General features: G+C 48.8%; 1 protein-coding gene across 1 annotated transcript in view; it reads right to left on the bottom strand.

Moving 5' to 3' along the window:
• Positions 1 to 290: 290 nt before the first annotated feature.
• LOC139237940 (protein lyl-1-like) overlaps positions 291 to 21,075 on the bottom strand; it is a 45,164-nt gene continuing 24,379 nt past the window's right edge. Inside the window, exons 3-4 of the mRNA XM_070867266.1 lie at positions 5,461 to 5,555; positions 291 to 2,773 (exon numbers count right to left, since the gene is read on the bottom strand). Coding sequence (XP_070723367.1) covers positions 2,256 to 2,773; positions 5,461 to 5,555 — 613 coding nt within the window. The 3' untranslated portion in view covers positions 291 to 2,255. The remainder of the gene's footprint in view (positions 2,774 to 5,460; positions 5,556 to 21,075) is intronic.

Raw genomic sequence — 21,075 nt, 5'->3', positions numbered from 1 at the left:
GGCTTCTTCGGCAGCACCTCCCAAACCCGCGACCTCTACCCCCTGGAAGGATAAGGGCAGCAGGCCCATGGGAACACCACCACCTCCACGTTCCCCTCCCAGTCACACACCATCCTGACTTGGAAATATATCGGCCGTTCCTTCATTGTCGCTGGGTCACAATCCTGGAACTCCCTCCCTAACAGCACTGTGGGAGCACCTTCACCACACGGACTGCAGCGGTTCAAGGCGGCGGCTCACCACCACTTTCTCGAGGGGCAATTAGGGATTGGCAATAAATGCCGGCCTTGTCAGCGACGCCCACATCCCGTGAATGAATAAAAAAACGATCCTTCTGATATCACAACACTTTTATTCACAAGTTAGAATAAAAAATGACAACCACTCGCGTTACGAATAGCTTGTTTATTTTTGAAACACTTCACACACGTAATAAATAGAACAGTAGGTGATGACCAAGTGTGATTTGATTACAATATATATTAAATACATCCGCGGACAGGGGAAGGTTATAGAATTCACTTGCAGTTCAGCAGGTGCACGACTGTAGACAGTAGGATAGACAGTGTGTGTGGTGCCATGTTAATTAGTATTTTCTCTCTCTTTCAAGGATATTACATCAAATTGGGACTTTTTTCTTTTTTCCGTGGGCAGTTTTCTGTGAAGTGAATGCTCATTACGTGCTTCACCAGAGTAATCCACACTGCCTCTTTGCTATAACCAAGCCACCATGAAACGTAATATTACCAACCAAACCAGCTGCTGTTTACCTCTGTCCTCATATTTTTACATTTTTGTCATTTAAAAAAAATTATTTCCCGGGATGTGGGTATCGCTGGCACGGCCGGCATTTATTGCCCGTCCCTAATTGCCCTCGAGAAGGTGGTGGTGAGCTGTCTTCCTGCATAAGTGTTTTGCTGGGGCCAGTTCAGAGTGCATTTAAAGAGTCAACCACAGTGCTGCGGGTCTGGAGTCACACATACGGCCAGACCGGGTAAGGGCGACAGATTTCCTTCCCTCAAGGACATTCGTGAACCAACTGGGTTTTTACGACAATCCGATAGTGCACAATGCGTCGTGAAATCCTAAACTCGATTTGTGAACGAGTACGTGATTTTGTATTCGCGGAGCGGAGAGGAATTCTCCCCACCCCCCCCAACCCCACCCTCCTCCCCCGGAACTATTTCGAAGCAGAGCAGGGGAGAGACCAGTTAGGCTGAAGCCAGTCCACAAGTTTGCCACCGTTAAAACTTTAAGCGTGACCGCCCCCCCCTTGCACGCAATTGCACGACTGCGGTTGTGGTATCACACTTGCGTCGACCCATCGTCCTCTTCGGGGCGACTAACAACGGGGTTTTTCCTCCAACACCAAGTGCCTTTTTGTTCAGACGCACTGGAACCGCAACACCGCTTGGTTAAGCTGTCCTCCCAATGAATTCGCCTTCACAGAGGAGACTTGTAGTTGACAAATCACACACGGCGTATTCTAGAATCGGTCACCTTGAAACATTCTCCCCGCCCGCCCCCACCACTCCCGCCCAGTCTGTGGTAACCTACGCAATTTTACTCCACCCGCTCCAAAACATCATCAACATCATCACAGGCGGTCCCTGGGGATCGAGGAAGACTTGCTTCCACTCTAAACACGAGTCCTTGGGTGGCTGAACAGTCCAATACGCGAACCACAGTCCCCGTCACAGGTGGGACAGACAGTGGTTGAGGGAAAGGGGAGGGTGGGACTGGTTTGCCGCACGCTCCTTCCGCCGCCTGCGCTTGGTTTCGGCACGCTCTCGGGCGACGAGACTCGAGGTGCTCGGCGCCCTCCACTTGGGGCGGACTGGTCTTTGGCCGGGGGCTCCCGGGTGTCGGTGGGGGATGTTGCACTTTATCAGGGAGGCTTTGGAGGGGTGTCCCTTGTAACGTTTCCTCTGGCCCACCTTTGGCTCGTTTGCCGTGAAGGAGTTGCGAGTCGAGCGCTTGCTTTGGGAGCAGGGGCCCCGAGACTGACCAGGTTAGGCTCTCTGCACGCCCACGTGCTACCTGGTTTCGTCGGGGCAGGAGTAACGAGCTGTTCTTCCCCCCGTAACCCCCCCCCCCAACCCCCACCCCCTAAGTCCCCCGGCCTTGACGTCAATCGTTCAGCTGTGAATGCGCTGTGAATCCAGTACAAGCGGGAGAAGGCCCAGTGGCGGGAATCCCTGTCTCGGCCCACTCGGTTCACCTCTCTCCCCGGCTCGGCCGAACCCAAGCCTTCATCATCGGTGGGCTGCGGCCACTGTGGAGACCAGGGTGGGCTCCAGCGCCTCTGGCTCTGTTTTTATGAAGGGCTCCGGCTCCTCCTCCTCCTCCTCCTCTTCGGTGTTGGGGCTCGCCCCGTCGCCGCAGCAACTGGACGAGGGCGACGCGCTGGTGACGGACGACAGGTGCCTTCTCCCGGCGGCCGTGCCCGTCGAGCCCGGCTTCTGCGGCGGGCCCGAAGGCCGCGGGGCCTCGGCCCCCGCCTCCCGGGTTTCCGCGGCGACGGGGCCGCTCACCCCGTTCCTCTTGGCGGCTGGCCGCGGCTTCTCGTCCGCTGCCTGGTCGCTCAGCAGCTTCACCAGGAAGTTGATGTACTTCATGGCCAGGCGCAGGATCTCGTTCTTGCTCAGCTTCTTGTCCGGAGGGTGTGTCGGGATGAGCCGTCGCAGGTCCGAGAAGGCGCCATTGACGTTCTGCTGCCGCCAGCGCTCCCGGCTGTTGGTGAACATTCGCCGCACGATCTTCTGAGGCGGGCCTGGGGAGAGAAAAAAAAAAAAACACACGGCCTTTCGGTCAGTAAACAAAACGGCCCACGCAATTCGAGGGTCCTCCGCAACCGACCGCCGCGTAAGATCAAAGAACCGCGCAACTCGGGGCCCGACATTCAATCTCCCAAGAAGCTTTTTTTCCTCCTCGTCAATAAAATAGAATGTGCCGACGCAAAATTCATTTGTGCAAGTGGGCGGAGAACAAGCTGTCGGGAGGTCGTTACGTTGGCACAACCCATTGATGAGGTAGGTACCAATGGGATAGGCGGGACTAAGAAAGAGGTTCTGCTGAGAGTTTGAACAGCTAGCTGTCGTGTGAACTGCCATTTTCTACGTTTGGGCCGTATTCCTGCACACCGCTGGATCCTTCAGCCTAGCCATGTAAGAATATATAAGAACTTGTAGCATAGAAAATAGGTGCAGGAGTCGGCCATTCGGCCCTTCGAGCCTGCACCGCCATTCAATATGATCATGGCTGATCCTCTATCTCAACACCATATTCCTGCTTTTTCCCCATACCCCCTGATGCCTCTTATGTCTAGAAATCTATCTCCTTCTTAAATATATTCATTTGACTTGGCCTCCACAGCCCTGTGTGGTAGAGAATTCCACAGGTTCACCACCCTCTGAGTGAAAAAATTTCTCCTCATCTCTGTCCTAAATTTCCTACCCCGTATCCTGAGTCTGTGACCCCTTGTTCTAGACTTCCCAGCCCGGGGGAAACATCCTCCCCGCATCCAGTCTGTCCAACCCCGTCAGAATTTTATACGTTTCAATGAGATCCCCTCTCATTCTTCTAAACTCCAGTGAATACAGGCCTAGTCGACCCAATCTCTCCTCGTACGACAGTCCTGCCATCCCAGGAATTGGGAGCAGGCCATTTGGCCCCTTGAGCCTGCTCCACCATTCAATAAGATCATGGATGATCATCGACCTCACCTGCCCGAGTGCCCAAAAATCCATCGATCTCTGTCTTGAATATACTCAACGACTGAGCCTCCACTGGCCTCTGAGGTAGAGAATTGCAAAGATTCACCACCCTCTGAGTGAAGAAATTTCTCCTCCTCCTCAGCATCTACCCTGTCAAGCCCTAAGAATTTTATACATTTCAATTTGGCCCATTGAGACCATGCCGGCTCTTTCGAAGAGCAATCCAGTTAGTCTCGCTCTTTCCCCACATCCCTGCATTTTTTCCCCTTCAAGTATTTATGCAATTTCCTTTTTGAGGGCTACTATTGAATCTCCCTCCACCGCCTGACCACACATCCATGCCATCACTAAAAGCGCCTATTTTCACCTCCATAACATCGCCCGTCTCCATCCTTGCCTCAGCTCATCGCTGCTGAAGCCCTCTTCCATGCCTTTGTTACCGCTAGACTTGACTACTCCAATGCACTCCTGGCCGGCCTCCCATTTTCTACCCTACGCAAACTAGAGGTGATCCAAAACTTGACAGCCCCCATGTCCTAACTCGCATCAAGTCCCACTCACCCATCACCCCCTGTGCTCACTGACCTACATTGGCTCCCGGTTAAGCAAGGCCTCGATTTCAAAATTCTCATCCTTGTTTTCAAATTCCTCCATGGCCTCGCCCCCTCCCTATCTCTATAATCTCCTCCAGCCTCACAACCCCCCCACCCCCACCCCGAGATGTCTGCGCTCCTCTAATTCTGCCCCCTTGAGCATCCCTGATTACAGTCGCTCAACCATCGGTGGCCGTGCCTTTTGTTGTCTGGGCCCCAAGCTCTGGAACTCCCTCCCTAAACCCCTCTGCCTCTCTACCTCTCCTTCCTCCTTCACAACGCTCCTTAAAACCAACCTCTTGACCAAGCTTTTGGTCACCTGCACTAATTTCTCCTTGTGCGGCTTGGTGTCAAATATTTTGTCTCCTAATACTCCTGTGAAGCGCCTTGGGTTGTTTCACCAAGTAATAGGTGCTATATAAATACAAGTTGTTGTTTACCAATATGGCGGGCTGCCTACTTTCAGCGTGGAAAGTGCGCACAGCACCCGCCATATTGGACACTTAGGTGTCCATCTTGTGCCTGTAAAACGGCCATGGTGACAAATAAGTTTCCAGGCCGTACCTTTTCATTCGCATCTGGCAGACCCCGAGGGAGAGTAAAAAAAACACCTTGGCAGAATCGCTGCCCAATAACTGACCCCGCAAATACAGCACAAACTCAATGTACGACCACATCTGTGATTGTATAAGGCTAGATCTAGGTTAGAGGTCAGGAGGTGGTTCTTTTCCCCAGAGAATAGTAGGCCTCTGGAACACGCTGCCCTCTCATGCGGTGGATGCAGACTCGTTGAATTCCCTTAAGCAAAAGCTGGATTTGTTTCTGCCTGCGGCGGAGATCACCTCTTACAGAAGGTAGGTACTGCAGGGAATTTAATGGCCAGAGTGATCTCCTGGACTGGTTTCAATCGTCTCGATAAGTTGGAGAGGAAATTCCCAGATTTTCTTTTTTCCCAAATCGGCCTGGGTTTTTAAATCCTATTTTTTGGCCTCTCCCAGGAGATCACATGGTTTGGGGTGGGGGGGGGGGGGGTGGAGAGTGTTTATGTTGTGATACACGAGGTATCGGGATTGTATGGGACAGACCCGATGGACCAGATAGTCTTTACCTGTCCGTATGTTCATACATGTAGATAGACGAGCTTTACTTACCCTCATGCACCTCCAACTCATAATGTCGTGAAGGCCTTCGCTTGATCCTGTTATTTGGGAACATGCTGAATGTAGTTGTTGCTCCGATGTATGCACTAGAATGGGAACAGAAGAGGTTAAGAGTGTTTGCTAACCGTGAATGCATAGATCTTCAAACTGGCCCAAGCTGACCCGAGCCCTCTTATGAACCACTTGTTTGAGTGGGCTTCCAGTGCCCAAAAAAAGGAAAATAGCTTGCATTTATACAGTGCCTTTCATGTCCTCAAAACCTCCTAAGATGTTTTCCAGCCATTGAATGACTTTAGGAGTGCAGTCACCACTGTTGTGCAGACAAACGCAGTGGCCAATGTACACGGCGAGCTCCCATGGTCAGCAAAGTTCTTACAGAGCTTGACAGGGTGGATGCAGGGAGGATGTTTTCTCTGGCTGGGGAGTCTAGATCCTTATTGAATGGCAGAGCAGGCACGAGGGGCTGAATGGCCTACTCCTGCGCCCCTATTTCTTATGTTCTTAAAATGGCCAGTTAATCTATTGGGATTGGTCGGGGGAGCAGTGTTGGCCAGGATTACATGCTCAAGCCCTGGAAGTGTCTTGAACTCTCAACCTTCTGACTTGTTGACCTCTAAATCACTGGGTCACCATCTTGACCCTGAAAACACGCCTTATGTGACCTGTGTTCATGCGACATATTATGAAATATAGAAAGGACATTAAGGAACATCAAAGAACAATGGAAAACTTCAAACTTCTCTCCATTGGTGGACTCCAGATCCTACATCCTAACTTCTAAAAGACAGTGCCTGCTAACCAAAGGCTAAGAACATAAGAAATAGGAGCCGCAATCGGCCATTCGGCCCCTCGAGCCTGCTCTGTCATTCAATAAGATCATGACTGAACTGATCTTGGGCTCAACTCCACTTCCCTGCCTGTTCCCCATAACCCTTGACTCCCTTCCTATTCAAAAATCTGTCTATCTCCACCTTAAATGTATTCAATGACCCAGCCTCCACAGCAGTCTGGGGCAGAGAATTCCAAAAATTCAGGACCCTCTGAGAGAAGAAATTCCTCCTCATCTCTGTTTTAAATGGGCGACCCCTTATTCTGAAACTATGTCCCCTAGTTCTAGATTCTCCCACGAGGGGAAACATCCTCTCTGCATCTACCCTGTCAAGCCCCCTCAATATCTCAGAAATGTGCCATCATTGCATAAAATGCTTTAAAATACAGAAACAGCAATATTAGCTCCTTAAGATACTTGTTATGGGGAGAATGCAGTGCAGTGGGATTATTTTTTGGATTGTTCTATGAAAGAGCTACTATTACATCGGATATACGGCACAGAAACAGGCCATTCGGCCCAACCAGTCCCTTATGCTCCACTCGATCCTCCTCCCGTCTTTCCTCATCTAAATCTATCAGCATAACCCTCTATTCCCTTCTCCCTCATACGCTTGTCCAGCCTCCCCTTAAATGCATCGATACTATTCACTTCACCACTCTCTGGGTAAAGAAGTTTCTTCTGAATTCCCTATTGGATTTCTTAGTCACTATCTTATATTGATGGCCTCTAGTTATGCTCTTCCCCACAAGTGGAAACATTCTCTTTAAAATTATGAAAGGTTTTGCTAGAGTGGATTCAAGGACCTCTCTAAACCGGAGACCGCTATATTTTTGTTGACCAAAGGTATTAAGGGATATGGGCCAAATGCGGGTATATGGAGTTAGGTCGCAGATCAGCCGTGATCTCAGTGAATGGCCGAATAGGCTCGAGGGGCTGAATGGCCTCCTCCTGTTCCTAGGTTTCTTATTCCCTTGTTTCTATCCATAAATCTTTTCACCTTTCACACTCTCTCTCTCTCTCTCTCTCCTCCAAACCTACCTCTCGATTTTCTCAAGAGCCAAGCCTTTCAGGAGTGAGATTGGGGAAACACTTCTACACGCAAAGAGTGGTAGAAGTTTGGAACTCTCTTCCGCAAACGACAATTGATGCTACAGATAGAGCCAACGTTGCTGTATATCAAAACATTTTCTGCAATTGGTGTATAGACCTGGCTGGCTGAATGGTCTCCCTCTCTGCTGCAAACTCCCGTTGCTTTTGTACATCAGGCTCGAGCAGGTTGAGGGAGTCACATCCATTTGGTTAACGCTATAGTTAAATAAATGTACCGAGCGTCCGTGATGTTATTTCAGTAACGAAAGGGAAGTGTTTTTGTTATATATGTAACGATGTAATACTTGCCACCAGAGGGCGCGACTGTTGGAGTCTTAATGGTCACCTGCACACATGTGCAGGGCCAATATAAAAGGTTGGCTGCCATGTTGATTAGGCACTCTGGAGTGGTAATAAAGAAGACTAAGGTCACACTCAGTTTAGCTCACAGTACTCCGCCTCGTGAAGTTCTTCTATACACAAGTGTTTTTCCTCCTCATTCTCAAATTGGAGTTATTTAACGACCGATGTAATTGAAGAAATCTCTAGATTTTTTGCACACCACACCTCATGTGTTAAACAGACTCCACCCCGCGGAGCCCTGCTAACGTCACGCTGGGGAAAGAACTCCACCCCCCCTGATGTCCGCACTCTGGCCGTGGTTAAGTACGTCCGCAACAATTTGCATTTATATAGCGCCTTTAGCGTAATAAAACTACCCAAGATGCTTCACAGGAGCATTAGTCAGAGAAAAACTGCCACTGAAGGAGACATCAGGACAGGTGAACAAAAGCTTGATCAAAGAGGTAGGTTTGGAGGAGAGAGAGAGAGAAGAGGTTTAGGGATAGGAACAAGGGAGCACGAGACCCAGGAACAGAAGGAGGCCATTAGCCCCTTGAGTCTGTGCCGCCATTCAATGAGATCACGGCTGATCTGCGACCTAACTCCATATTTGGTCCATATTCCTTAATATCTTTGGTTAACAAAAATCTACCAATCTCTGATTTAAGATTAACAATTGATCTACCATCAATTGCCATTTGCAGAAGAGAGTTCCAAACTTCTGTCGCCCTTTGTGTGTAGAAGTGTTTTTTTCCCTTCACTCCTGAAAGGTCTGGCTCTAATTTTTAGTCTATGCTCCCTACCCTAGTCCTAGAATCCCCAGCCAGCAGAAATAGTATCTCTATATCTACCCTGTTCCCCTTAGTATCGTAAAGTTCAATCAAATCACCCGTGAACCACCTTAAATTCTAGGGTATACAACCCTGGTTTGTGTAATCCCTCCTCGTAACTTAGCATTCCAGAGCTTAGAGGCCGAAGTGGCCTCCTTCTGTGCCGTAAATTTCTATGATCTTAGAGGGTTACGATGACATCGCCCCCAAATCGCACTGCACAGCAATGCAAAATCATCACGTAGCCCTTCCTGACGGAGGCATAGAGACTCGGCCTATCTCTCTGCATTTCCCACAGTGCTGAACCCAACCCTCGCTGCTCTACCTCCTATTCATTCTTGTCCCAGAACACCCCAACGGGAACCCTTTCCCTGCCTCCGTCTCTCCTACAGTCGACCGGTTTCTATTTTTTTTAAATCTTCGCCACTCGTCCTGATGCCCCCCCGCGATCTCCATCGCTCTCGTCTTTTCTCTTTTTCTCTTGTCGACCTTGGTCTTGCACTGTTGAGGCATTTCTCAATCAAACAAGCTCCCGGTACTGGAGAGGGTGCAGAGGAGGTTTGCGAGGATGTTGCCAGGACTGGAGAATTTTAGCTTGGAGGAAAGATTGGATAGGCTAGGGTTGTTTTCTCTTTGGAACAGAGGAGGCTGAGGAGAGACCTGATTGAGGTGTGTAAAATTATGAGGGGCCTGGATAGAAAGGTTGAGTAGGTTGAGCCTCTACTCATTGGAATTCAGAAGAATGAGAGGTGATCTTATCGAAACGGATAAGATTATGAGGAGGCTTGACCGGGTGGATGCAGAGAGGATGTTTCCACTGATAGGCGAAACTAGAACTAGAGGGCATGACCTTAGAATAAGGGGCCGTCCATTTAAAACACAGGTGAGGAGAAATTTCTTCTCTCAGGGTTGTGGATCTGTGGAATTCGCTGCCGTAGAGAGCTGTGGAAGCTGGGACATTGAATAAATTTAAGCCAGAAATAGACAGTTTCTTAAATGATAAGGGAATAAGGGGTTATGGGGAGCGGGTAGGGAAGTGGAGCTGAGCCCATGGTCGGATCAGCCATGATCTTGTTAAATGGCGGAGCAGGCTTGAGGGGCCGTATGGCCTACTCCTGCTCCTATTTCTTATGTTCTTATTACCTATTTCACTTTAGCAGAGGGGTCAACAACCATGGGGCATAGATTTAAAGTAATTGGTAGGAGGTTTAGAGGGGATTTGAGGGGAAGTTTCTTCACCCAGAGGGTGGTGGGGGTCTGGAACTCACTGCCTGAAAGGGTGGTAGAGGCAGAAACCCTCATCGCATTTTAAAAAGTACTTGGATGTGCACCTGAAGTGCCGTAACCTGCAGGGCTACGGACCGAGAGCTGGAAAGTGGGATTAGGCTGGGTGGTTCTTGGTCGGCCGGTGCGGACACGATGGGCCGAATGGCCTCCTTCCGTGCTGTAAATATCTATCATTCTATGATTCCGTACATCGTATACCTTGAAACCGGCATGCCTTAGATTAGCCGAGTCTCCCACACCCACTTCCTCACCCCCACCACCAGGGGCACTTTGTGCAGATGTTAACACATTTTTCAATTACGTCTCACCTTACATTGAATAAAATAAGATGCAGATCCCAAGCAATTACCATGCTGAATTATAATTGTGCTCTTGTGGCTGCCGTGTTCTATCTGAGCTCCCTGACAAACACGGAATGACTTGTCAATAACGTTTGTGATTTACATCCTTGTGTGTATCACTTAAACTTACAGCGCTGGCACTCTGAAGATGCAAAAAATGAGCATTTTTGAAGGGGCAATTGTGCAATCCCACGCTCCCTTTCGGGAGACGGGCTCGCAGGGGAACAGGTCGGAGGATGCACGGGCCCCAGTTCAACCTTGCCGCATTATCGCATTGAAGTTTGCGGGAGCTTGCTGTGCGCTAATTGGCTGCCTCTGCTCTTGCATTACAACAACAACTTTTATTTATATAGCACTGTTTAACGTCGTAAAACGTCCCAAGGCGCTACACAGCATTGTTATAAGACATACCAAATAAATTTGACAGCGAGCCATGTAAGAAGAAATTACGGCAGAGCTTGGTCAAAGAGGTATGTTTTAAGGAGCATCTTGAGGGAGGAAAGAAAGGCGGAGAGGTTTAGGGAGGGAGTTCCAGAGCTTGGGGCCCAGGCAACAGAAGACGCGGCCACCGATGGTTGAGCGATTTAGAATCCAAGGTGCTCAAGAAGGCCGAATTAGAGGAGCGCAGATATGTTGGGGGGGGGGGGGGGGGGGGGGGGGGGGTTGTGGGACTGGAGGAGATTACAGAGATAGGGAGGGGTGAGACCATGGAGTGATTTGTAAACAAGGATGAGAATTTTGAAATCGAGGCGTTGCTTAACTGGGAACCAATGTAGGTCAGCGAGCACAAGGGGTAATGGGTGAGTGGGACTTGGTGTGAGTTAGGTCACAGGCAGCCGAGTTTTGGATCACCTCTAGTTTACGTGGGCTAGAATGTGGGAGGCCGGCCAGGAGTACGTTGGAATAGTCAAGTCTAGAGGTAACTGTCATGTATCTACATTATTATAAATAACTGTATCCTAACATGCTATACATGACTGTAATAAGATATGACCTGTAACTACCAGCATACCTTACACCAGGGGTGCACTTGCAAGAGACTGGTATATAAGGACAGGTCTCAGGCAAGTGCAGCATTCCAGAGCTGTGAAATAAAGGTGCAGGTCCAGAGTGACCTTGACTTCACTACATACCTCGTGTGAATCTGTACTGAGGGGACAGGACTTTACAGTGGCGACGAGTTACGGGATTACAGAATCCACAGAATGGCGAAAAAGTACAATGCGGGAGACAATTGGGAGGACTTTATAGAAAGGCTCCAGCAAAGCTTTGTAACCAAAGACTAGTTAGGTGACGATAAGGCAGACAAGAGAAGAGCCCATCTCTTGACCAGCTGTGGCTCGAAAACATACGCTTTAATGAAGGATCTGTTGGCACCCGAGAAACCAGCAAGCAAGTCGTTTGAAGAATTGAGCATACTGGTAAGAGACCACCTGAAGCCAGCGAGCAGCCTACACATGGCCAGACACAGGTTCTACAACTACAGACGCTGTGTGGGCCAGAGCATACCCGACTTCGTGGCGGAACTTCGGAGGTTGGCTAGTTTATGTGAGTTCTCCGATGAACTGAGGAGAGAAATGCTGAGAGACTTTTTCATTGAAGGAATAGACCACGCAGGCATATTCCGAAAGCTCATAGAGACCAAGAACCTGACCTTAGAGGCAGCAGCACTGGTTGCACAGACATTCTTGGTAGGGGAAGAAGAAACGAGGTTGATTTACAATGCAGGTACGACAACTAACGAAATATCGGAACAAGAAGTTCACAGCACTAAACAAACTGCTACCCCCACACACAGACAAAACCGGGAGAACAGGCTTTCGACAGCAGGCAGAAGCCATCAAGGGCCACAGGAATGGCCGTTCATACCTCATCAACCCACAATGCAAGCAATCAACTACAAACTGAGAGAAGCTCAAGAGAGATCAGCCAGACGCAGTTCATTCTTTGGGGACGCTTTGAACAATGGAACAGGTCTGTGCTGGAGGTGTGGGGGTGGGCACTCATCAAAGGGATGTCGATTTCAGCAGGCTGTTTGCAGAAATTGTGAATATACAGGGCATTTGGCCCGCATGTGCAAATAAACGGCAGCTCGGCTGGTATACGAATCGGATGGGTCTGAAAGCGGACTAGAAGATGGGGACAGTACCCGGGACAACGATGTACAGCGGGACAACACGATCAATGGCCGCTGCTCCTACAACAGGTCGCCTCCTATAATATCTGTCAACATGGAGCTGGATACGGGAGCGAGTCAATCTCTCGTGGGCACTCAACAATTTGAACAACTGTGGCCGCATAAAAGAGACAGACCAAAACTCAAAGGTCGACACAAAACTAAGGACCTATACCAAAGAAATCGTACCAGTCCTCGGCAATACCATGCTCTCTGTCACACACAAAGGGACAGTGAACCAACTTCCCCTGTGGATTGTCCCCGGAGACCCCTCAACACTCCTGGGGAGAAGCTGGCTGGCAAAACTAAACTGGAAATGGGATGATGACCATGCCATGTCATTAGAGGAACGGACCTCCTGCTCAACAGTTATAAAGCGATTTGAACATCTCTTTCAGCCAGGTGTGGGCACTTTCAAAGGGGCCAAAGTCAAAATCTACATCACACAGGATGCTAGACCGGTCCATCACAAGGCCAGAGCTGTACCCTATGTGATGAGGGAAAAGATTGAACACGAACTAGACAGGCTTCTGCGGGAAGGCATTATATCACCCGTGGAATTTAGCGACTGGGCAAGTCCCATCGTCCCAGTCATGAAGCCTGATGGATCTGTACGAATCTGTGGGGACTACAAATCTACCATAAACAGAGTCTCCCTACAGGACCAGTACCCGCTGCCCAGAGCGGAGGACTTATTTGCCACATTGGCTGGAGGTAAACTTTTCTCAAAATTAGACCTCACATCTGCGTATATGACGCAAGAATTGACCAAGGAATCCAAGCTACTCACCACCATCAACACACATCGAGGCTTTTTCATGTACAATCGATGCCCATTCGGCATCAGGTCGGCAGCTGCCATATTCCAGCGCAACATGGAGAGTCTGCTCAAGTCCATCCCGGGGATGGTTGTATTTCAAGACGACATACTTATCATGGGCAGGGACACCGACTCCCATCTCTGTAATTTGGAGGAAGTACTAAAGCGGTTGGATCGGGTAGGCCTACGAGTCAAGAAATCCAAGTGCCTGTTTCTCGCACCCGAGGTTGAATTTTTGGGCAGAAGGATTGCCCTGATGCAATCCGCCCAACAGAGTCCAAAACAGAAGCAATTCGCCTTGCACCCAGGCCCCGGAATGTCTCAGAACTGCGCGCCTTTCTCGGGCTACTCAATTACTTTGGGAACTTTATGCAGAACTTAAGCACGCTGCTGGAGCCTCTCCACGTGTTACTCAGGAAGGGGTGCGATTGGTTTTGGGGGGGAGGCCTTGGATGCGCCTTCAATAAAGCACGCAACCTTCTGTGTTCCAACAGTGTTTTGACTTTCTTTGGCCCAGGTAAAAAGCTATTTCTCACATGCGATGCGTCAGTGTATGGGGTCGGGTGCATTTTGCAACATGTCAATAGTGCGGGCAAATTACAACCCATAGCTTATGCCTCCAGGTCACTTTCGCGGGCGGAGCGCGGGTACGGAATGGTAGAGAAGGAGGCGCTCGCGTGCGTGAACGGTGTCAAAAAGATGCACCAATACCTTTTTGGGGCCAATTTCGCATTAGGAACCGACCACAAGCCCCTCACATCCCTCCTATCCGAGAGCAAGGCAATAAACGACAACGCCTCGGCGCTAATTCAACGGTGAGCACTCATGCTGGCGTCCTACAACTATACCATCAGGCACAGACAACTGTGCCAATGCGCTCAGCGGGCTACCCCTGGCGACCATGGAAGGGTCTGACGAACAGGACTGTGAGATAGTCATGGCAATCAATGTCTTTGAGTCCACAGGTTCGCCCATGACGGCTCGCCAAATCAGAGCCTGGATGGCCAGCGACCCCATGTTATCCTTAGTAAAAAGATGTGTCCTAACCGGTGACTGGGCAGAGGATCGCGATGCCTGCCCGGAGGAATTAAAACCCTTTCACAGGCGCATGCATGAGCTATCACTCCAAGCAGACTGCCTGATGTGGGGCAGCCGAGTAGTCATGCCTCTGCGAGGCAGAGAGGCATTTGTCCGGGAGCTCCACCGCGAGTACCCGGGGATCGTTCTCATGAAGGCCATAGCCAGATCCCACGTCTGGTGGCCTGGTATTGACGCAGACTTGGAGCTCTGCGTCCGAAGGTGCACCATTTGTGCCCAACTCAACAATGTCTCCAGGGAGGCTCCACTGAGCCCCTGGCCTACCAAACCGTGGTCGCGGGTGCACGTAGACTATGCGGGCCCATTCATGGGCAAAATGTTCCTCGTAGTTGTAGATGCATTTTCAAAGTGGATCGAATGCACCATTTTAAACTCTAGCACAACCTCCACCACTGTGGAGAACCTCGCAACCATGTTTGCAGCGCACGGAATCCCTGACATATTGGTCAGTGACAATAGTCCATGCTTCACCAGCGCAGAATTCCAAGACTTTATAATTGACCACGGCATAAATCACGTCAAGACGGCACCATTCAAGCCGGCCTCCAATGGCCAGGTGGAGCGAGCAGTGCAAATCATTAAACAAAGCATGCTCAAAATCCAAGGTCCCACGCTGCAGGGTCGCCTGTCGCGACTGCTGCTGTCATATAGATCTCGTCCGCACTCATTGACTGGGATTCCTCCCGCGAAACTGTTGATGAAAAGAACTTTAAAAACAAGGCTCTCATTAATCCTCCCAGACATGCACGAAATCGTTGAGGCAAAGCGCCGTAAGCTGAATGAGTACCATGACAGAAATTCGAGGGGGAGATGGAATGAGATAGGGGACAAAGTGTTTGTACTAAACCATGGCAGGGGTCCCAAATGGCTTGCAGGGACAGTAACGGGCAAGGAAGGAAACAGGCTACTGGTAGTACAAATGGACAATGGCAAAACCTGCCGGAGGCATGTAGACCAAGTCAAAAGCAGATTTACCAACAACACTGCGGAACCAGAGGCAGACTACAATGTGGAACTCGCACCACACCTGGTGGACAGACAGAGAACAACCTGAGGAAAGGGCAATCCCAACAGACAGCCCAGGCGAGTCAACAACAATCACACCAATCGAAACAGACAGCCCAGGCGAGATACCAGCAACCACACCCAAAGAAAAACAGACACCAAGGCAAACAACTGACCACAACTCAGACGCTCCACGCGAGAGTGTAGACCACCTGAGAGACTGAACCTATAAAGACAATAAGACCTTGGGGGAGGGTGATGTCATGTATCTTACATTATTATATATAACTGCATCCTCACATGCTATACATGACTGTAATAAGATATGACCTTAACCACCAGCATACCTTACCACCAAGGGTGCACTTGCAAGAGACAGATATATAAGGATAGGTCTCAGGCAAGTGCATTATTCCAGAGCTGTGAAATAAAGGTGCAGGTCCAGAGTGACCTTGACTTCACTACATGCCTCGTGTGAATCTGTACTGAGGGGACAGGACTTTCCAGTAACAAAGGCATGGATGAAGGTTTCAGCAGTGAATGAGCTGAGGCAGGGAGCGGAGACGGGCGATGTTACGGAGGTGGAAATGGGCGGTTTTAGTTATGCCGCGGATATGTGGCCGGAAGCTCATTTCAGGGTCAAATATGACACCAAGGTTGAGAACAGTCTGGTTCAGCCTCAGACAGAAGTTGGAGAGTATGATGTCTGTAGCCCCACACTATGGACGTCTGTGTTATTGCAGCTAGTGCTGTTTAATAAAGAGGCCAGAAGTTTGCAGAACCTGCAGCCATCTCACAGGTTGTGTGCTCTCTGAAGATATCACAGGGAGAGGGATGAAGTCAGTGTCTAGGGAACGCAGTTTGTGGCGGGGACCAAAGACAATGGCTTCGGTGTTCCCAATATTTAATTGGAGAAAATTTCTGCTCATCCAGCACTGGATGTCGGACAAACAGTCTGACCATTTAGACAATTACAACAGTAACTACACTTCAAAAGTACTTGATTGGCTGTAAGGCGCTTTGAGACATCCTGAGGTTGTGAAAGGCACTAAATAAATGCAAGTCTTTGTTATTTTCTTTGAAGAGCAGTGCAGAGAAAGCTCGCAAAGAGAGATGGCAAGTCTTGGGTAGTATTTTTGTTCTAAGTTGCGTGTGCAGTCTGTCAGTGAAAATACGATACTAATTTTCACCAAGTCGAGATTGACACTAAATTCAATTTGCCTTGCTCCCTGCTGTTAATATAATAGACCATGCCACACCATGTGTTCGAACCAATTAATAGCATCAAAAGATATCGACTCGGTCCTCTTAATACCATGTTTAATTCAAATCCAAGTGACATCTATTACCCTACCAGAAAAAGGCACGCGATGATTCTTCTGGATTTAAGTTTAGGGCTCAATTTAAAACCGTAATATTTTTAGCTTAGATTAAATATTCCTTCCTTCATCGTATTGTTTATATCCTTATTTTTTATTAATTATCTGTCCTTTTCTCCCAGTTTATAAACTTTTATCTTCTAACCTTCACTCTTTCTTCTCTCTCCCTTTTATCTTCTTCTCTTCAACTAGCTCTTATCTGTCTTTCTTCCCCACCTGTCTTCCCCCTAGTCCTTCTTTATTTCCCGTTGTCTCCTTCATCTCTTCTCCTTTCTCTCATCTGCCTGATTTTCTCCGCAACGTGTCTCTTCCTCATGTTTTCTCTCTCCTTTCTTCTCCATTTTTTCTCACTATCTCTCGCTCGCATTTGTTCCTTCCTTTGTTCTCCTCCATGCTCCCTTTTCTACCACTCTCCTGTATCTCTTCCCTTCTCTCTATATCTAGCTCCCTGAACCCCCCCCCAGCCCCCTCTCTGCTCCATCGCTGTCTGACCTCTCCCACTCCTCCGTCCGTGTCTCTCTCTCTCTCTCTCTCTCTCCTGATCTATACTTCTGCCAGTAGTCACTCCTCTGTGTCTCTCTCTCTCTCTCTCTCTGTCTCTGTCTCTGTCTCTGTCTGGCTCTCTCTCTCTCTCTGGCTCTCTCTCTCTCTCTCTCTCTGGCTCTCTCTCTTGCTGTCTGTCTCGGTCTCGGTCTCGGTCTCTCTCTCCTGATCTACACCTGCCAGTAGTCGCCTCGATTTCTCTGCAGCCTGCTGCTCTCTGAGTCAATGCCTCTCTCCCTTTTGCTTCCCTCCAGCCTGCTTCTGTGCTGCGTTCTGGCTTGCATCTCCTCATCTATCATTCCCAACACCCCCCCCCCCCCCCCATCACTACCCTTTCCTCAGCTGTCCGCTGTCCTCGCCAACAGACAGCTGAAAAACACAATTTCCCCCAAAAAAGCCACAAAAAAAACCACGGAGTTTGTGCTCAGCAGATGCGTTCTGTGTATCGATTCCAGCCTGGCATCTTGCGGTTCCCGTGCCTAACAGATGTCCTCGGCATCGCTGTGGCACCATCAGCACCTCTCTGCCATCTTCTGATGAGAGAGGAAACAACAAGGGCTGCCGCTCACTGCTCTTGGCTGCAGGTCCAGCAGCTTGCTTGCTGAGTTAGATGGAAGGCAGCCCATTCGCCCACGTCCATCGGGACTCCTCCAGCAATCGGCCATTCGGCCTCCGAAGGCACATTTTAGAACGAGCCGGCTTTATTAAACATTTCAAGCCGCGTTAAGCGTTGGGGGGGGGGGGGGAATTAACCATGGGGCTGCAGGCCCTGGCCCACCAAATAAATGTAGGGGAAAAAAATATATATAAGGCCACCCAAAACATACAGTCCCTCGGAATCGAGGAAGACTTGCTTCCACTCTAAAAATGAGTCCTTAGGTGGCTGAACAGTCCAATACGGGAACCACCGTCCCTGTCGCAGGTGGGACAGATAGTCGTTGAGGTAAAGGATGGGTGGGACTGGTTTGCCACACGCTCCTTCCGCTGCCTGCGCTTGTTTTCTGCACGCTCTCGGCGATAAGCTGAATCGAATAGACAGTAAGAGAGGAAAAACAAGACCGAGGGAAAATAGATTCAAAAGCAAAATGCAGAATAAAAGCAGAAAATGCTGGAAATACTCAGCGGGTCAGGCAGCATCTGTGGAGAGAGAAACAGAGTTAACGTTTTGGGTCTGTGACCCTTCATCAGAACCGCAGAGAGTTCGAAAAGAACAGATTCTTTACGAGCACTGAGAGGGGGCGGGGAGGAAAGAACAAAAGGGAAGGTCTGTGATAGGGTGGAAGACAGGAGAGATTAGAGAGACAAAGGGGATGATGGCACAAATTCAAATGGTAATGCCAGGAGTTCGAAAAATATTAGTCAAGATAGGCCGTGAATGGCGGGATAATGACCAACTGGCATTAGAGACAAGGAGAAAAAAATTAATGGCCTCTGAGCGGGGGGCGTGGAAAGGGAGCCAGTGATTGGCAGCGGTTACACTCTGAAATTTTTGAACTCAAATAGATTCACTTGTTTCTCCCTATTTACAGAAGTACCTATATACACTAATGTACCGATATACAGAACAGAATATGTACTAGCCTGTTTTATTTTGCATGTTATTGAGCAAAATTTGCATAAATGTATCTCCTGGCTGGCCTCCCACATTCTACCCTACGTAAACTTGAGGTCATCCAAAACACGGCTGCCCCATGTCCTAACTCGCACCAAGTCCCGATCACCCATCGCCCCCGCCTCCCCCCCCGTGCTACATTGGCTCTTGGTTAAACAACGCCTCGATTTCAAAATTCTCACCCTTGTTTACAAATCCCTCCATGGCCTCGCCCCTCCCTATCTCTGTAATCTCCTCCAGCCCCACAAAACCACAAGATGTCTGCGCTCCTCAAATTCTGCCCTCTTGAACATCCCTCATTATAACTGCTCAACCATCGGTGGCCGTGCCTTCAGCTGTTTGGACCCCAAGCTCTGGAACTCCTCCCTAAACCTCTCCGCCTCTCTACCTCCTTTTTTAAGCCGCTCCTTAAAACCTACCTCTTTGACCAAGCTTTTGGTCATCTGCCTTAATTTCTTCTTTTGTGGCTCGGTGTCAAAATTATCTGTTTTGTCTTGTAACACTGTTGTGAAACGCCTTGGGACGTTTTACTACATTAAAGGCGCTATATAAATACAAGTTATTATTGCAATGTTACCAGAACCATAATATTTACCTACTTGATACAGAATATATATGCTTTCATTGTTGAATATACTGGCATATGTTTTCATACTCTGAATCATATATATAATGTAATGAACATGAACAAACAGAACTATCGGCCCATTTGGATCAGTTTGCCCCAGGCCCATCAGGCCCTGAATCCGGCCCTGGTTGGCGGAAGATATTTTCAAACTTAAAAACTCATCTGCAGCTAGATGTCTGAGCAGTGATCAGTTTTCCCCCTCATTTCCTCCTCTGTTGTGGTTTCCATATCACTGACAACCACTTGCACACCTCAAACATGGCGACCGAGGTGCCCCTGCTATTGCCTGAAAAATATGGTTTCTAGATTTATGTTGGGGGGGGGGGGTAAAAAAAAAACAGGCTGTCCACATCATGCACTCCACCCACGAAAGACGACTACTTTAAAAGCAGGCGACACAGTTCGGGTTGGAACAGTAGCTCCGGTGAGGATCTTTGTCAATGTTAATTTATGTTACCGTGACAACTGTGCATTTTCATTAGCTCAGGGCACAGAACCGACTTTCTAATACATGCCCCTCATTAAATCCCTCGGTGGACACACACTTTTACAGAGAGCTGAACAAAATACTAAACGGAATTCTCAATATTCCTATATATTTTTTTTTTTGTTATTGAGGACTCGCTACACCTTTCGGGTAGATTCCACACTCCCAGCGGGACCTGAACTCGTAAAGGGGCAAATCGGTGGTGAGATTTGCGGATTTGTGGCCTGTTGCCCTCTTTTCTCTCCCCCTCCCCCATCCCCCACCTTCAAACCATGCTTCCTTCAAGTGTGGCTTCCCTTCTGGGAGGGTGGGACTGCTGAACTTGCCCTGGTATTGCATCCCTGACTTGACTTGGCAGGCTACACCACCATTTTAGTACCATCACCTGCGTTATTATTGTGAGGTGGTTGGCGACATGAGGCGTAACTTTTTTTTTTAACGCAACGAGTGATTGGGATTTGGAAGGCATTGCCTGACAGGAGTGGCGGATATAGGTTCAACTGCAGCCTCCATAAGGGAGCTGGATAAATACTTGAAAGAGAAAAATTTGCATGGGTTATGGGGGAAAAGAGTGGGAGAGTGGGACTAACTGGATTGCTCTTCGATAGTAAAAGCTTTTAGACTGATAGTAAAAGCTTTTACCGATTTTATATAAAATGGAAAAGAGTGACTAAAGTAAATGTTGGTCCCTTAGAAGATGAGAAGGGGGATTTAATAATGGGAAATGTGGAAATGGCTGAGACCTTAAACAATTATTTTGCTTCCGTCTTCACAGTGGAAGACACAAAAACCATGCCAAAAATTGCTGGTCATGGGAATGTGGGAAGGGAGGACCTTGAGACAATCACTATCACTAGGGGGGTTGTGCTGGACAGGCTAATGGGACTCAAGGTAGACAAGTCCCCTGGTCCAGATGAAATGCATCCCAGGGTATTAAGAGATGGCGGAAGTTATAGCAGATGCATTCGTTATAATCTACCAAAATTCTCTGGACTCTGGGGAGGTACCACTGGATTGGAAAGCAGCTAATGTAACGCCTCTGTTTTAAAAAAGGGGGCGGACAAAAGGCAGGTAACTATAGACCGGTTAGTTTAACATCTGTAGTGGGGAAAATGCTTGAAGCTATCATTAAGGAAG

Source organism: Pristiophorus japonicus, chromosome 24 (assembly GCF_044704955.1).
Source record: "Pristiophorus japonicus isolate sPriJap1 chromosome 24, sPriJap1.hap1, whole genome shotgun sequence".
Taxonomy (NCBI): Eukaryota; Metazoa; Chordata; class Chondrichthyes; family Pristiophoridae; genus Pristiophorus; species Pristiophorus japonicus.
This window is presented reverse-complemented; position numbering and strand designations above follow the sequence as displayed.